A 19,541-nucleotide genomic window follows, 5' to 3' on the forward strand; every position below is an offset into this window, starting at 1 on the left:
ATAAAACAGTGAATTAGTGGATCCCCTGCCCCAAACTAGTCAAACTTGCTAAATTAATTCTATAGAAGTTCAAAGGCTGTTTACACCTCAAGGATGGTAGCTTTAGTAAGACAACCTTGAGTCAGAGATGTCCAGTTCAAATGCTTCTGGGGTAGAGGTTCCAAGCACTCAAGTACTGATTAAGCCAATATTTGTTCTCACACACAAGTCAAAATAATCCAGAATATCTAGAAAGTCAATAGTAGCTGAGCAGTGAGGAGAGTCCAAACTATCTTAATGTACCGAAATGATTACATCTAGTTTGTGGGATAAAGCAGAGCTAGCACAGTATCTCTGAAAATAGTTTTCTTAAGCCAGAACTACTGTTAAAATCAAACATTCAAAGACTATAACATTATGCACCAGGAACATGTATATCATCTTTTCAGTCCTGAATAAATTCAATGCGAATCCATACATTATTATTGAATGTTATGTAGAATATTAAAGAGAGCAAATCTAGTAGAGGTCCTTAAAGATAGCTTAGATTTTGAGACATTGTGGGGACATGTAGTGGGGCAATGATAAATCAATCAATGTCATGGCTCATGTTATGGACATTGATGGGGTACAATTGAACTAATACAACATTTAAAATATTTTAATTATACAATATAATTATTATATAGTGTCCTGTGGTGGTATGAACATCTACACAGAGTCCCCAAACTATGACTGCGACCAGACCATCTGGCTTTAAGTCCAAAGGTGGTCACAGAAAGAATTAAAAATAAACTGGATCCCAAAATGAAGCACAAAACTATGTGACCTAGAGCAAGAAAAATATACAGTATACAAAAGAATGAGGCAATGATGGATAAGTAGCGAAACTGTGCTTCTGCAGACTATTTAGGTCTTTCCCCATCAATAGAGGTTGGCAAAAAATGGACCATGACCAGTCCTAAAGCAATTCAGAAGGATCCCATCCTCTTCTTGGGAGATGAAAGCCTTTTCTTATTTTTATTTTTTTATTTTTTATTTTGCAGGTAATTCACTACTAATAGGTGCGAGAAAGACAAGGCAGTAAGCAAAGGTTATGTAGCGGGAGAACAAAGGCTGGGAGAGAGGAGGAGTGAGAGTCCCCTGATCCCGCCTCTCGCTCCTCCTCTCTCCCAGCCTTTGTTCTCCCGCTATATTACCTTTGCTTACTGCCCTGTCTCTCTCACACCTGAAGAAGGCTCCACGGCCGAAACGTTGTGTTTTCTTTCTTCTTTTTTCCAGCATGGAATAAACCTATTACTTGTTCCTTTGGAGCCTACGCATGCTGACGGAGCTACCCACCTGATTCACTACCAATAGTCTTAAACAGCACAGACTTAAGACAAATCAAACTACCATAACAATTACAGACAAGATTACACTGACTAGACCTACAGTACAGTAAACAAAAACATGTGATGTGATGGCCACACTATGACTGCCAGGTTAAATGCTCTAAGCTCCACTCCCAGCACCTCTTGGTGGACAAGGTCAGTCTCCAATTGAACAAGAGGAGCATCAGGGTTCTGCTGACCGACAAAATGGTGACAGACAGCAGAGAAGGAAAAGATTGTGGAAAGCAACTAGTGTGCACACTGTTCAAGGGGAGGGGGACTATTCAATCAAGGGTCAGGGACCTGTGAGGAACGTTTGAACACAGAACATTGCTGCCTACTACTGTCCTGCATGTGACCGGTTGTGCTCAAAGCTGTCAACAGGTCCAAGCTGTTGTCTCTACAGAAATTGCATTGAGTAAGCATCAGAATTCATGTGTATACTTTTGTTTATGTTTTGGATCCACTTTTCTTCTTATTTTCCAGGTGTGAGTCAGCAGTGTGAGGAGAGATGTGTTCTACAGGTATGTGGTAGAAGCAGGTGGCTTTTGGATACTCTAGTTCAGAGCCAGGGTAGCCATCAGTTACACCAACGTCAAATTAGTTGAAATTAGTTCTGAAGAAGCCAGAAAAAGACAACACTTTTGCAGAAAGAACCACACTTCTGCTTAAAATGGGAAGTAAATATACAGTATAGTTCTATATTGACATACTGTATAGGAATATATGCCTTTCTCTCTTTTTACATTTCAGTGCATGAATAGCATCACATATTTATGAATACATATGTAGCTTCATCATCAATCTATATGGATAAATATATTTTTTGTAGATTAAATCCACAAAACTTTCTTGCTTGACATTTCAACTTTAACTGTACAATTACCTAAAATATCGAGTGTCTAGGTGTCTGGTAATTCACTAATAATTAAGAATACCCAATCATGTCTAAACAAGATCCCGACCAACTTTCAAGTGAAATGTTTGAAACGTTCAGAATGGTTTATGAAAACGCAATGAGCTGGACACCCACCTGTTTTTTTACAGTTAGTAAAAAGTCTGACCACTATCTCTGGCACTTGGAGGAGAACAAGCAGGGAGATTACGCTAGGGAGATAAAAGCACTCTGTTGTGAGGAAAAAAGGGCAAGCAGCTTGAGTAAGTTTTTCCAGCAACTATTTATCATGGTGTCAATCGCAAGGGCTTGTGACTCTGACAAGTTCAACAGTAATGAGTTGTATACATGACCTGCAATCACTAGTGGTGAGTAATGACTTCCATCTGCCTGATTAAATCCATGTGGCATCAATCTTACACATGCAGAGCTCTTGCAGGTCCTGTTTTTATAAAGGTTAAAACACTCATAAACAACCAACATCATCTCAAGCTGAATGAATCCCCTGGGGGCATAGAGGAGCAGAGGGGGCATGCAAGATGAACATTTCTGATTGTCCCTGGTTTTGTTTCATTCAAAATAATTAAACATTGTACCAAGTTATATTTTTTTAAGTATGATTCTTCCTAAAATTACAGTATCCGTTTTGTGAATTACTAACGTCATGAAAGCCTGTTCAATGCATTAAATTAAGGCCACTTTCTAGCTTAGTAGTTTGCCCGCAAGACTTAAAAAAACATTTATCTTGCTGAACGTGTGCACAGAGCAATAGTTAATGGGATGTCAGATGTATCATTATTGATATTAAGGTTCTAACATTCATCCTATATTTGGTCATTTCTCTTTTTTATAAGATTAGAGATACTGTAGGTTATTGTTCTTTGCATGGCTTTGTATTCACTTTGCTGTGAAAAAAGCTCAATAAGTGATAAGATGCCCTTTTCACTTTTAACTAATGTTTACCAGAGCCTTCACCACCACATACCTCAGTCCACACACGTATTGATGCTAGAGTTGATTTGTAGAGTAAATGGTGTGTTCAGGAATGTCTATTCGAAACTTGACATTAACCATCAGAATAACTCACTTCTTTAATCAGGTAATTTGCTCAATTTTACCATGCAATATTTCTCAATTCTATATTGCGTTGCCAAGCTGTTAGAGGCTATGTAACACATGTGCTGATGCAGGAAACTATTAATTCGTTTTCTGGACATACTGAGATCTGCCTTCAAGTTGTGTTACAGTTGTCTAATCTTACCATGTATCAATATTTAAGCAACAGACAGGCAATGGTCTAATCTCACCAATGCAAACCAAGATAATTTTCCTCGTGACATATCCAGCATAGGTATTATAGGTCATAAACACTGATTTGTTTATCCATTACAGGTCAAAAAATAATTTTAAATGGAACTTGAAGTTAAAGTGTTTCCAAGGCTTCCAATATGTACCAAAGTAGAAGTGCTGACCATTTCATCAAGTGTATTACAATTTACTTCTCAATGATAAGCCTCACAGACACTGCTGCAGCCTCTAGGTGGGACTAACAGTATTTGAAACCGTTTTGTTTCTAAAACTCACTTTGTCAGCGCATTGCCATGTGCAAACTAAAAAAAAAACAAGCTCCGACAGAACCCCACAGTATAAAAAGACGGCGAACGCCACTGATTTCACCAAGAGAGAACAAAAGCATGTGGGCATATGAGTCACGGACAAACGCCTTTGTCACAAAGCACGAATATAAAGCAGAAGTGTAGAAAAATAAAAGCCGACCATTAAAACATCCAGGCATTCAAATTATAAATTGAGCGCTGAACACTGCCTGGCAAAAAAAAAGGATATGCACATGAGAAAAAGAGATTAATGTCAGATGCCCGATTGTTCGCTGAATTGTAGGATACTATCCATCAAGAGGGAGCTGCCTTGCCTTGTGTCTGCACTGCTCGCTCGTATTTCCACTGTGTCCCTGACAATGGGGGCTGTCTCCAAGATGAACGATGGCCACATAAAGCAGAGATCGTAATAACATTTACAAGAATCCTCTAATGTTCTTGGGTGTGAGCCAAGATCGATGTCCTCAAATTTTCATTTCCAGCCCCATCCTTGGGAACACATGCCAGTGTTGTGTTTTCTCACTGCCAGACATTTTCTGCTCGTTTCTTTTTCTTTTCTGATTCCCCCTCCATTCTCAATTTCCCCAAAGTAGGATATTTTATTCTTTATTTTATAATATACTGATATTTTAGGTCCAGTTTTAGTGTAGTGCATACTGTAGCAGTACAGTTAACCAATTTGCAATGAAATTGAAATGCATCATCATCACATTCAGTGTTTATGTATATGTATTTCAGAATTATTTCTCCAGTCAGCATTGTTTGACTCATACAGTATTTGCACTGGGTTTCCTGATACTAGAATTGTTTTTCCTGTCTCCCCCACCCCCCACACACACCTTACCACCCCCCCAAAAAATGAAATTATCTTAGATATTTCCAAGTACTTCAATATCTCACCATCACAATTATAATAACGTGACAGCCGTTTCCTTTAACTAATCCCACATACCCCAAAAAAAGAAAATTAGTCTTTACAAATAAGAACGGAACCACACCTCATTTCTAGCACGTCACTTTTATTACTGTCCAAGACACAGCTCTCAATATCCCTTTGCAACTGAAGAGAACTTGGCAGGGACATTTTGTACAAGACAATTAAATACAAAGTCTTGTGCTATCCGTCCTGAAAGACGGAGAAATAATTTTGTACTGTTTTTACTTTTCTTACTAATTCTAAGAAACAAGTTGAACCGAAAGATTAAAGAAAAATGTGCTGACTGCAAAGCAGAAAACGTTTTTTTTTTCTTTCCTTGAGCTAAAACTAAAAAACAAAATCAAAAGTGGGACTTAATTTTACAGGAACGTGTCCACATGAAAGAGAAAGTGAACGAAGGTTGAAAGTAGAGATAACTAGTTTAATCTCCTTTCATTCTGATTTACAACTAAGAGACCCAATTAATCTTTTTTTGTGTAAGACTGCACACTGTAGAAATGTTGATTTAATAAAGTTACATGTACTTTTTCCTACACATTCCAGAGTCTCAGGATGGATGATTTTGTCATCTTTGTCATTTCTGCTATTGTCTACTTCTGATGGTCATTATGTGACGGGGGCTTGTCTTGTGATTTACAGTAAGACCTGCTTTTTTAACCCATAATTCATTCTGCCAGCAACCAAAGTATTGCATCAAACCACATTCTAAGCAATAATGTATAAATAAAATAACTTTGTATATGGGCTACGGACCTTGACCTCCAACAGAATAACTGGACTTTTAATGGACAATATTATCACATTAATGTTATTAACACTTTTTTTTATTTCTAGCATTAATCCCTAGACAAAAAAAATAAAGGAAATAAAAATGCAATAATAGCATTTGACAACCTCTTAACGCAAGAAGTGTTTTATGGAATTATGAACATGATGTAAAAATAAAATTAACAATCCCGCATTAAGAATGACTGGAGAAAAAGTTAAAGCTATCTTACATAAAGACTAACAGACAGATGTTAAATTTCATCACACCTTCCAGAATGTCAAAAATGGGATTCTTCCCTAGAAATTCCCACTGTTATTTTCTTTTCATATCACATCCACCTTTTTCCTGTTTAAAGTAACTATCAAGCAAATACCAAGCACACTAGATATCAAGTGCCTGGTGTCGAGTCTAAAGGAAAGGTTTCTGTAGCTTTGAGCTGCAGGCTGAAAACCTTTATTCCCTGTAGAAATATAAGACCCAACAGACAAAAATATTGTTTCATTTTGTATGAAAGGCAGGGTTGCAGAAATTGGTAAGGTCTTCTTTAATGTCATGAAAACTATTAACAAAGCATTTGCTTACTATTTTTTCAGCAATATTTTTGGTCTGAAGAATGATTACATATTTTTTTTAAATAACTTTCAGGTCCATGTAACACTCAAAAAATCAGTTAAAGGTTGGAGGTAAAAGGAAGAACTAGCTGTAACAGTTTTTTAGCCAATACAGTCTTTTAAAACTACTGGGAAAGGCATCTGACACGACTATGTAGAGAACAAAGATGTGCAATTTCCCTAATTCATTCAAGCCAGAACAGCATTGTTTGCTGGCTTAATAAAAAAAGGGATTGGAAATATAAATCTGAAGGTGTATTCACCTTGAAACATGTGTATATAATACTAAAGAGTGGGATAATAAAAATATGAAAGATAAAACTGGAACACAATCATTTAGGAGCTAATTGAAAATGGAAGTGCCTATACTGTCCTCTGGAGGCTTAGGAGAGTATTGCAATGTAAAACCAAAAATGTGAAAAACGCCCGACAGAATCCTTTCATTTTAGTTGTCCAAATATTCTCGTCTTGAAAGGTGAGTGATTAACTGCTTTGGTTTTTTTAATTGTAGTTATTGGGATCATAGTAACAGTATGTGTTTTCTAATTATAACCTAGAGTTATTGGTCTCTATTTATAAAGGTTTTACCTCAAATTCATCATCACCAACACTGTTTAGGAATAAAAGAAAAGGAAAACATTAAAAAAGAAAGTCATGGTACCTATAGTTATATTGAAGCTGTGTACTAGTATATTATTCAATTTTGTTTTTTGTTTTTTTTACATTTTATGTGGATGGCTATAGCCTCTGGTAAAAAATAATGCTTCACGCGTTACCTGCTGGCTCATCAACATAGAATGCAATCTCCCTCTTGCCATCCTTCTCCTCAATGTGATCATAGGTGATCTGGGGAATAGATAAGGCATTTTCCCCAGGGTTCATCAGACTAGTTGATCCATTGTCACGTGAGGTCTTCAGTTTTCGTTTGTACCGTTTGCTCTGTAAAATGAGAAAACGGTAGAGCACAGTTACGATTGGCCTTTTTTTCTGCTTCCTTCAATTCACGGACATAGGGGAGCCAGAGCCTATCCCAGCAAACAAGGGGAGCAAGGCAGGGTACAACCTGGACAGGATGCCAGTCCATCGCAGGACAGGCAGATACGGATGTACACCAGGGCCAATTTTCTCAGAAACCAATTAACCTACCAGTATGTTTTTGGATTGTGGAAGGAAACCGGAACACCTGGAGGAAAACCACATGAACACAGGGAGAACATACAAGCTCCACCCAGACAGCACCCCAGGTCCACAAACCAAGGCACAAGAGTTACAGTACAGCAAAATTAAATATGGTTTCACTATGTTGTAGTGTAGCCATTTATTTAATCTGGGAATGTTTAGACTTTGGGAAGAATCTAAGTTAAGGGTAAAAAAAAGATAAAAAAGATTAAGGCTCAATAGAATCTACTGCACCAATCAATCCATCCTTCGGATGAGACGTAAAACCGAGGTCCTGACTCTCTGTGGTCATTAAAAATCCCAGGCAGTTTCTCAAAAAGAGTAGGGCTGCAACCCCAGCGTCCTGGCCAAATTTCCAATTAGCCCTTACTAATCATGACCTCCTAATAATCCCCATCTCTAAACTGGTTTCATTACTCTGCTCTCCTCCCCACTGATAGCTGATGTGTGATGAGCGCACTATGGCTGCCGTTGCATCATCCAGGTGGGGCTGCACATCCAGGTGGTGGTGGAGGGGAGTCCCCATTACCTGTAAAGCACTTTGAGTGGAGTGCCCGCTATATAAGTGTAAACAATTATTATTATCAATCAGAATGGACTTAAAAAGCATCATATCAGATAGAGTTACATATTCAAAAGTGAAAACACTCAAGGCAAGATTTTGCAACAACTGTAAAATAATTGTGGGCAAATGCTTTACCTAACCTGGTCAATTTACAAACTGACATTTTCTTCACTCACTAAACTATTGATTAAACTATTGTAAACTATTGATTACACAAACACAGCAAGAAGAAAAGTGGGAAATCGAATCTTTCTAAAAAACAATATTTGACTATTTCTTTCAGAAATCAGCAAAAAACTAATAAATCATCTAGCTTTAGCATATCAAACATATTGCTTCAGGTACAAGTACTGTTACTTTAAGTAAGCAACGTTGAAGAAAGTTGCAGTTTGTAAATGTCTCTGCATCTGGCAAGATTGTCCTTTAACTTTCAATAATCATTAATTACTGTACAAGTTAAAGTCAATATGTGGTTATACTTGTTTCCCTTAAGAGCAACAAGTCAGGTCTTATAAATTCCTCTAGGTACACACTAAGTATAATTTCATTACCATCTATCTCATACTGTAGTAATTCACAATGGCTATTTTGAACATATCTTATACGATTCGTGCACCCCAAACTTTACCTCCACAAACAGCTACAGTACTCAGCTTCTGCCAATGACTGGAGCAGAGTAAGCTGAAACTACCCATCTTTGTATCTGCAGGGATTTTCAATTGTATGTTTAAATCTCTTGCACCTGATACTTGCACTTTAACATAGCGGATCCTGTTATGTTATTCTATTTTATTGACTTTTGTGCTATTTCTGTCTATTCGTCAATGATATAAGCCTTCTGGCCTTATCTGTTCCACACCACATCAGTTTCAATAACCACTTATCCATTTCAGGGTCATGGCGGTCCAGAGCCTATCCCATGAAACACTGGACACAAGGCAGGATACACCGTGAATAGATGTACTGTATTACATTTGATCAGTTCATCACAATGCACAAAAACACAGCCTCACAACAGGGTCAAGTTTCCCAGAAGCCACTGAACCTACCTACCTATGCCTTTGGACTGTGGGAACACAACCATGCCAGAGGAAACCGAGATGAGCATAGCAAGAACATGCAAACTCCATGCAGACAGCACCCCAATAATTGAACCCAGGGCCCCAGTCTTGGAATGTAGCAATGCTAACCATTGTGCCACCCAATCTACTAAATTAAAGAATTATTAAAATAATTTTCAACTGTTTTTCCTTTCCCTTAATGATAATTTATGCATTTGGACTGTCACCCTTAAGATTTCTATGCTGGTAAGACTACCTAATAACTGAGGACATTAAAGCATGCTGAGTTATCTGATAGAACACTAAAGAGCAGAAGGGGGAGTGTGATAGAGAATTCATTGTTACACTACATGAATGCAGCTATCAGATGCTATGTGTCTATAGGTAATGTAGGATGCAAAACACTACAGTTCCAGATTTGTACTTTTTCTAATTATAACTTTTTTAATTTTTTGTATCACATTCAGTATCTTTTGGTCACTTCATTCCATTTTTAAAACATTGCAAGACCAGTTATCACAAAGAACACTTGGATGTTATTGGGCACAAGCATAACCTGGGCAGCTTTTCTTTACTATTTTCTTTTTTGCCCAATGTTGTGACTACCTGTGGGCTATAATAATAATAATAATAATAATAATAATAATAATAATAATAATAATAATAATAATAATAATAATTGCTTACACTTATATAGCGCTTTTCTGGACACTCCACTCAAAGCGCTTTACAGGTAATGGGGACTCCCCTCCACCACCACCAGTGTGCAGCATCCACCTGGATGATGTGACGGCAGCCATAGTGCGCCAGAACGCTCACCACACATCAGTTATCAGTGGGGATGAGAGCAAAGAAGCCAATTCATAGATGGGGATTATTAGGAGCCCATGATTGGTAAGGGCCAATGGGAAATATTGCCAGGACGCCAGGGTTACACCCCTACTCTTTTTGAGAAACGCCCTGGGATTTTTAATGACCACAGAGAGTCAGGACCTCGGTTTTATGTCTCATCTGAAGGACGGCATCTGTTTACAGTATAGTGTCCCCATCACTATACTGGGGCATTTGGACCCACGTGGACCACAGGGTGAGCACCCCCTGCTGGCCCCACTAACACCTCTTCCAGCAGCAACCTTAGTTTTTCCCAGGAGGTCTCCTATCCAGGTACTGACCAGGCTCACACCTGCTTAGCATCAGTGGATTGCCAGTTGTGAGTTGCAGGGTGATATGGCTATGATGCTGTTTGGCAGTTAAAAGGATGTCAACACGCAGTATTTCTGCATAGCTTGCTGCTCATCTTCATACATTTCTTTGTCAATTAGTTGCACGTAGAAAACCTTGCCAGGTCAGAGCCTTTAGAAAGTATTCAGCCTCCTGAACAACTGCCAGTATTGTTATGATCAGAATGCTTAACACATTTCAAAGATTTATTTACAGGGGCAAAACTATTTTAGTTTGTTTTTTGCCTATTCTTCCTTGCTCTGCCAAGTTATTAATTCTTCTTTTTATATAGTGCTTTTCTGGATACTGCATTCAAAGTACTTTACAGGTAATGGGGACTCCCCTCCACCTGGATAATGTTACAGCAGCCAAAGAGCACCAGTATGCTCCCCACACATAAGCTATCAGTGGGGAGGAGAACAGAGTGATGAAGCCAATTCAGAGATAGGGATTGTTAGGAGGCCATGACTGGTAAAGGCCAATGGAAAATATAGCCAGGAATGCCCTGGGATTTTTAATGACCACAAAGACTCAGAACCTCTGTTTTATGTTTCACCAAAGGACAGCATCTTTTTTTTACAGTGCAGTGTTTCCATCACTATATTGGGGTGTTAGGACCCACACAGACCGCAGGTTGAGCTCTCCCTGCTGGTCCCACTAACACCTCTGCAAAGAATGCTGCTGCCAGCAGCATGCTTCATGGTATGGATGGGGTTACACAGGTGTTGAGCTGTCTTCTGTTTGTGCCAGGCATTCAGACCAAAGAGTTCACTTTTTGATTAATTGGACCAGAGAATCTTTGGCCACATGGGGTCTGCCTTGGGCCTTCTTGCAAACTCCAGGCGTATTATAAACTCCTAGCTTTCATCTAGTCACTGTGCCATAGATGCTAAATCTGTGGAGTGCTACAGAATATGTTAACCTTGGACAGATCCACCAGTCTCTGCCATGGATCTCTCTAATTCTATTAGGGTGGTCATTGAGTCCCTGGTTATTTCTCTGACCAAAGTCCTTCTTAACTGCCCGGTTTGTCAGGACCCCTACTTTAGGAAGTTTGGATGGCCCATATTCTTTCCACTTCCCAAAGATGGACCTGACTGTGCTCTAATTTCTAAGTACTGTATACTGTATTTTCCCCTACAATGTTCTTTTGCAGACTTACATTTAGAGATAATATCTCTTAATGGGTTTTTACAAAGGATTACAATATCCCATTTAAAATGGTGGATTTTCTCATGGGAGCAAGTCAGTTGTATTGTAATACATTTAAAAAATGTTGGATGTACTAAAGATTCTAATTTATTGGTTCTCTACAAGACTTCCCCTAATCTATCTGGATTCCAAAGTCTCTCCTCTGCATCAACCCTCCTCCTTATAATCAATCACAGTATGCTAAAATCTCTTGTAAAACTTGGAATATAATTTCTAAGTGGATAATGCACATTGGTGGTGTCCAGAAAAGCGCTATATAAGTGTAAGTAATTATTAATTTACACACGTGTACAGTTCTGAATGACCCAGGTCAATGTATTGTTGCTTGTCATGATCACTATTTTCTAGCTGTACTGCACATGTTCTAATTGAACAGGAAACTGGTGCCTACAGTATGTGTATACTGTATGTGCTGTGCACACAAAATGAAACATCTGTAAAATAATATACTACAAAAACAAACACATACAGTATATATTTACTATAGCATAAATGGATTTCATTTTAATTATGAGACATGCAATTAATGTTTCAATGTTTCAAATGTTCAGAGAAATAAAATAGCTTCAATTGAAGAAAGGTCTGGATTTTTTTTCTTGTCTCTCTTTTGGCTTATTTACAGTATTTGATATGTACAATAATTAAACTAAGAATCAACAAGTTATTAACATCTAAAGGTTTGGCATCATCGTGCTGTCTGAGAGGACCAGAGATATTCCTCAGGGCAAGTCATGGTGAGATGGAAAGATAAGTCCTGAGTTATAGAACTTCATCAAATTTTGAGCCGCCCCATCTAGATGGTGATCTGAGGAGTTAGAAACACCCTTCTTTTGATTCTGATTATACATCAATAAAGTATTCAGCATATTATTTCTTACAATACTGGCTGCATGTTCTTTTAGTTATGCTGCATCTCAATGAGTTGTTAATTTTCAATTAATGTAAAAATTCAGGTACAGTAAAGATACCTGCAGCATTTAAACCCACCAGCAGTTTTATGCTCCTCCATTTGGACCTGCATTCAAAATGTTTAAGAGCTAATTAGCTTGACAGTTTAAAATCTGTCTGTTAATGGTAATAGAATCACTGACAAAAAGGAACAATCAGGGCAGACAGTGTTCAAACTGGCCTTTCAGTTAACATACATTGGTGTGGACTTTGACCACCATACAAAATAGGGACCAATAATGTTAAAATGTTTATGCATATTTGTATGGAGAATATGTGCCCTCTATAACAAAAAGGATTTACTCATATTACAGCTGTTCTACAAATACAGCTGCTGAAAATACTTTTTGGACAAAATACTTGATAACACCGTGTTCTGATCCTCAGATATTTTTGGTTCAAATTGCTGCGGACGTCGATATTCCCTTTTTAGGTTGTGTGGACTAACAAATGGCTTTGAAGCTTTCATACTTGCTGCACAAGAATCTACATATAAATATGTCACTGACAAATTGTCTTCACTAGCTAAAACAGTGGCCATCCTGTTACTTATTCACCTCAGTGAAACAAAGTCAAGGCAACACTGAACTACAGTAGTGGCCAAAGCTATTTGTCTGTGATTGATTAAAAAAACAGGAAGAAAGGAGAAAGGGGGAAAAAGAAGAGAAGCTCTTTTCAGTCCCTCGATATATGGATACAATGCAAAACAAAGATTTTTTATTTTTTCTTACTTCACAAGGATTTACTCCCATGAGAAAAGGGGGCATTACATCATCTCATCTGACTGTGCCTTTGTGTGGGTCAGACAAAGACGGGAGCAGTGCCGATGGAGAAGAAAACACTTAGTCTTTTCACAGCCAGATCCCTCACGTCAGCAGAGCCCAGAATCCCTCTAAGAAACCTCATCTCCCACATTGCAGGGAAAAAAAATATCAAATATTTGTCTGGTTCAACCGATAGTGATAAAACAGCTTGCTTCACCATAAAAGAACAAACACAGTGGGTTGGTAGTATTTTTAATGTACTGGGCTAACCTCTGAGCATCATCCACCAGGAAGCTCTGAGACTTCCCAAATCAAAGAACAACTTAGGTAGGCTGATATGTTAGTTTGGACATGGTAAATGGTAGATTACTTGTCTCAATCTCAAATCGCAGCACGTTGCCAATCTGGTTAGGGGACGCATTCAGTTTGGCTCCTATGCTCCTCATTTACAGTATCTCACTGCTCCACAACTGGTCCTACTAAGCTGACCCGTTGTTGAAGATTAATCCCAGACCCGTAGCGCTATAAAACGGCTCAGTCACAGGCCGAGGAAGAAATGGAGGCAGATGTTTGAACTCTTCGGCTCGTTATTTCAAATTGGCGAGTAGATTTTTTACAGAGAAAGTTCACATCATCCATTCAATAAAACTCTCCCTTGCCGCATTGCCAGTTACATTTTTGAATTCTTTGTTGGCACTTCTTCTTAAATCACATTTACGTTTCCACAGGTTCACAGAACCGTCTGTAATAAGAAAACATATGTGCAATAGTTTTAGGAGTCTTATGTCTGCACCCCAGTGTATCTTTTCTCACTTAAATGGCATCATTTCCTATTATTTTTGGACATGTTCCATGCTCTGAGGGGCGATGGTGGATCAATTTACACATATGCAAATGAGACCCTTTCTAAAACAGCCCTTGGAAACCATTTTGTCAACTTCTGCCCTCTGACAGCACAGCACTTTTGTTTGCCAAATGCAGAGTTGAAGTGACACATCATAATCCCTCTCTATCCTTCAAAACATGTTTCCAAGAGATATCTGGACAGAGACTGCCTGTACAAAGCGATCATGCAAATTGGGATAGAAAAATAAGAAATTAAGACCTCAGTCGTATATTTGTTTGACGAATCAGTCTTACTCTTTGGTCTTATCTGTAAAAAAGAACTTACGTGTATCAGGCGTGTAGTATGGAATATAATTGTACTATCCAGGTTAACTTAAATCGCACAGCAAAACCAATTCTGAAAATACTCACTGTAAATTTGAAATTCATTTTTTTCTCTTTTTATACCATCACTTTGTGTCCCCCTAGTTTGGATTCAGCTCACAGCAAATCAGTCATATCAGCTCACAAACAATACATTATCACAGGAGGATATACACAGTCTATAGCTACAGAACATGCAAAGTCAGGGTTGCATGCCTAAGATATCCTGACTCCCCTAAAGGTTACTACCCCAAATGGCATTCTGTCACTTCTGTCATATCTAGACTACAGGTCTTTACCGGTGGAGAAATATCTTCTGACAAGACTTTAAATGTAAAGAACTGGAGGAGTAAAGGGGGATATCAATGATGCATTTTAAGTTCTTTTCCCCCCAGAGTACAGTATTGGGAAAAATCGGCCTTTAAAAATGTAAAATAGATACATTTCAATATAATTAAAGATACTATTATTAGATTATATTTTCTTTGAAATATATAACACAGGATATAAGAAAATATAAAAAAAGTGATCACACACTCCCAGGAATGTTAACTACATTACATATACAAGATAGCTACAAGGCACTGTACAGTATATACAGTAAATGTAACATTACATTAAACTGAAATTAGACGTTGTCCCCTAAACCTTTCACTTGAAGCCTCCCATAGCTGGCATACATACTTGCTGGAACCATGGACTCACGGATATTTCTGGAGTGTTTTTTAGACGAACAGGCTTCTCCCAAAAAAAGGACACTTACCAGTTTCCTGAGGTTGGGGCTGGAGGGTTCAGGGGTGATAGTGGGCAGATATTCACAAGGCATCACATAGATCTTCCAAGTCGCTGGGCAGCCGCCGGGCTTCTCTGCAGCATAACACCGCCAGAGTGTCTGGAACAGCACAATATACTGCATCATATATCATATAACAAAACATAAGTAATATAATATATATGTCCATATTACAATATTAAAAAAGAGAGCTAAAATGACTAAGGAAACACCACAGAATGCCCAGTTCAAAACAACAGTGTCACAGCTGCATTGAATGTAATGGGAAATATATAGATTTTTAGTTCTGAATGTACTACAGCACCTTGCTCCTCGGTTGGCATTAATTTAACATGGTCAGCTGCCCTCATGAAAAACTTATTAATCAATGCATTTGCTATCAGACTAAGGTAAAGTGTTCTGAGACTGTACAGAAGTGTGGCTTACTGCACTTATTTGTGTGACAGCAAAAGAGGACCACTATTTTACAAGGGGAAGAAAGGTGTCTTGTAGTTCACAAGACAGCAGATATTGGCCATACACACATGAACAGCAAGCAACAATAAGAAAAATACAAAACAAAAGCACTAATTTTACACATTGAATTGCTTAAATTAAATATGAGAAATAAATTACCAACATATAAATCATTGCTCACCTAAAACAGCTTTTTAAATCAATGTATATTTGCTCTTACATACAATAGATTGAAATCCCAAATAAAGGGAGGAACATGCAGTATTTCTTCAGAGATATTTCCTCCATATTATACTGCAGGTATGATGCTCAAGTACTGAAGCCAAGAAATTCTCAGCCAAATTCTAATCTTCTACTTTTTACGGGGACATACAGACACCCTCCAATGCATCATGGGATCAATGTCTGCTCCCTATTTAGATCAGGGTCTTGATTTAATATGGAATAAAACGATTATTACATACTGTAACAAATGCGTTGTCACATTTTGTCGAGGTGCGTTTATGTCGCAGTAAGAATTAAAAACTAGGGATTCCACAAAGTTCCTAAACAAGTAGAACCACTGGTTTAGCATTTAAGGGTGGGTGGCACACCTAGTGTTGTGCTGGTGCACTGGGCTAGTATATGTGAGGAGTTTGTATGGTCTGCCCGGGTTTGCGTAGGTTTCCTCCAGGTGCTCCAATTTCCTCCCCCAGTCCCAAAATATCATAGCGGCTTCCAGGAAAATTGGCCTTAGTTGTGAGTACATACCTGTGCATGTCTGTGAGTGCCCTGCAATATACTGACATCCCATCCACAGTGTCCCCTGCATTACACTTTGCTTTCTGGGTTAGGCTCCAGCTCCCCCACAGCCCAGAACTGGAATAATTAGTGCATTTCTAAATTCTAAAATTTCTCATTCAGATTGCAGCAACTCTGATTCACTCTGTTTGTAATACTTCCCAAGTGGCAAGCACTCACTAAAGCATGTGTAGTATTTAAGCATAAAGGACATTTCATTTTAGTCGCTGCTGACAAACGAAAAAGTCAGAAAGCATTTTTATATCGGCTCAAAAAAATAAAAAAACTGCTTTATACAGCACCTTTAAAAGGGACATTTCAAAGATCTGTACAGAAAGCAACAATACACAATGAGAGAAGAAAGCAGAATTACACAATTACGGAGTATATTCTTGTACAATACTGTATTGGAATACAGTAGAAAAGCAAAGGGGCAGACACCTCTAAAGTGTAAAGTTTTTAATCTTAATTTGAAAGAGCTCAGGAAGGGTGACTGTCTGATATCCATAGGGATAGATTTCAAGAGCTTTGGGACATACAGTACTGCAGCAGGAGATGGCCCTGTCACCTCTGGGATACAGACAGGCTTGGGGGAAAGACAGGGGATCAGAATAGTCAAACAAAGGCTGCGAGGTGTGGAGTAGGAGGATAGTAAGTCAGACAGGTGCTTAGAGAGAGAGAGAGAAGACCATTGATCCCGAAGGGAAATTACGGACCAAGCCATGTAGAGCATTATAGGTGATCATGAGGTCACGAAACCTGCTAGAAAGCTAATGCAAGGACTCCAGGACAAGAGTAATTAAAGACCTGGTCAGGATTCGAGCAGCCAAATTCTGGACATACTGACGTTTGTTCAATGTGGATGTACTGTTGGAACCCCCGCAAGTAGGGCGTTACAGTAGTCAAGAGTCTTCTAGAGAAGATGAAAGCGTTGACCAGCAACAGTAAGTGACAACATAGGACATAGTCTGGCAATATTTCTGTTGGAAGAATGCTTTTACAATATTTTACACGTGGGTCAAATGTCAGGCCTGGATTATCTCACCCAGGTTGTTCTTTTTAGTTCAATTTAGAAGTTCAAGTACATTGTCAACTGCCGATACAGGGTTACTGTAGATGATGGGAGGTGCCAAGAAGCATGACTTCAGTCTTGTCGCAGTTTAAATAAAAGGAAAATGTTGAGTCATCCATGTCAAAGATGCAATTAGACAGCAGAGCCACACTTCAGTGTCAGGTTTAATACGGATGTAGATTTCTGTATCAGTGTAGAAATTTGTTTCATTTACATTCAAGCAGTTACAATTCTTTGTTAGCAGTAGTAACCACAGTACCCTTACATATCAGGTAATTAGAGCAAGGTAGTTAGTTTGCAGCTTCACCATTTATTTAAAAAGCACATACTCTTGAATCTGGTTGTCCTATTTATAATTAAAACATAAGAACATAAAAAAAGATAATAGTAAGAATTAGCCATTCAGTGCTTTTTGTCCTACAGACTACATTTAGGTGTTTTAGAGCATCAAGACTACAGGTGACACTGTCCACCATCTTTGCCCTGTATGTAATCCATTCCATTAATGATGAAGATATAAAGCACCTTTTCTGTAAAATGCATATCAAACATTAAAACAAAACAAGTACAATAAAAACTGAAGATAAAAAGTAAAATGTATAATATGCAACGGACATCATAAACCATTTAAGAATACTGGTCTAAATATATTTTCAGTTGCATTTGGCTTCTGGCTACTACATGGCTTGTAGTGTTTATGCAAACTAGAGAGAATGAGAGGACGTAACTAAGGATGCAATTCATCACATAAAAAAAAAATTCTAGCATTGGTGTGAAATTAGCTTGTAATACATTCCCAGACTATAAAAAATCATGAAGTTGAATTCCAGGTGGAAATAGCAGCTGCATGTTTTGGAGATGGCCAACTTAAAAGGCTTTGCAGTTACAGCCAGTGTGCCACTAGAGGCCAATATGCTGTTGCCAAACCTAATTCGCATGTTTTATCGCTCTACCTGGATTAGTGAAGCAGCAGCGGGAATCTGTCGGTTGAAATGCTTCTGGCGTTGCTTCTGTTGAACTTTGAGGGCAAATCCGGAGCCCAGAATACCCTGAAATCAAACATTTGCAGAATGTTATTTGGGGAAGAACTCCACATCAGTAAAAACACTGAATTCTGGAGGGGATCGCCAGACAACTAATTTTACCCCTTTCCAGGCTTTTAGCTTAATGTATACTTTGCGCAGTGAGAGGAAACAAGACATACCGTAGCATAGACTACACAAACTTTTCTGTTGAAAAGACATGAATGTTGATAATAAAAACTGGTTGTACTGCAGCGTTATCCATTTCTCCACTTATGCCATCTCATGAGATCTCGGGAGCTAAGCAAGGCTGGGGCTGATCAGTACTGGTCAGGGAGTCTCTAAGGAAAAACAAATTGGTGTATGTACTGTTGTTGGACCAGTAGGTGGCACACTTCACTACGGACTTGCATTGCTAATTAGTAAGTAAGTAAGGTGATATGGAGCACTGTGCTGTCATGTGGAGGTACCCTCCTTCAAATGAGACTTTAAACCAAAGTTCGGACTGCTTGGTCATTATACAGTACATTTCACAGCACCACTCAAGAGCTAGGGTGTACGCCGCAGTGTCCTGGCTAAATTCTACTTTGGCCTCACTAATGTTAAAAAAATGCTGAAACCTTTCATTCTAAATGTCCATGTTTATTATTAATTTCCTGCGATTCCTTTTTTTTTGCAATTGATGATGTGACTAGAAAGCTTTTTGGTTGATAATCCTAAATTTCAACAACTCTCCCAAACAAGATTTGGCAGAATGATACCACCATGATGAATCAATAGAAGAGCTTATTGAGCACCACATTTCTTAACAGCAGAGGTGCTAGGTTCAGTCTTCAGTTTCTTTTGGTTTTCCTTTGGTTTAAGGGAGATTTAAAAGTTCAGCTGCAGAATCCAGAATTGGGCTGAATAAGGTTGTGATCATCCCTACATAACTGTATCACAAACTTTGCTTGGGAACATGCAATCATATAGTCACCCTACTTTAACAGATTTGCATACAGAAGCATTAATAGTAATGAGACAGGAGTGTAGTCTAGGTTCATTGAGATATGGAAGTATCTGGGAAGCAGAAAAGCTCC

The 19,541-nt window shown here is 38.4% G+C and overlaps 1 protein-coding gene across 1 annotated transcript in view; it reads right to left on the minus strand.

Moving 5' to 3' along the window:
* The window catches only part of kcnq1.2 (potassium voltage-gated channel, KQT-like subfamily, member 1.2), a 291,253-nt gene that overhangs the window by 220,486 nt on the left and 51,226 nt on the right, over positions 1-19,541 (minus strand). The window contains exons 9-11 of the mRNA XM_069192074.1: positions 18,394-18,489; positions 15,103-15,231; positions 6,957-7,119 (exon numbers count right to left, since the gene is read on the minus strand). Of these exons, the coding sequence (XP_069048175.1) occupies positions 6,957-7,119; positions 15,103-15,231; positions 18,394-18,489 (388 nt within the window). The remainder of the gene's footprint in view (positions 1-6,956; positions 7,120-15,102; positions 15,232-18,393; positions 18,490-19,541) is intronic.

Source organism: Lepisosteus oculatus, chromosome 7 (genome assembly GCF_040954835.1).
Source record: "Lepisosteus oculatus isolate fLepOcu1 chromosome 7, fLepOcu1.hap2, whole genome shotgun sequence".
Lineage (NCBI taxonomy): Eukaryota > Metazoa > Chordata > Actinopteri > Semionotiformes > Lepisosteidae > Lepisosteus > Lepisosteus oculatus.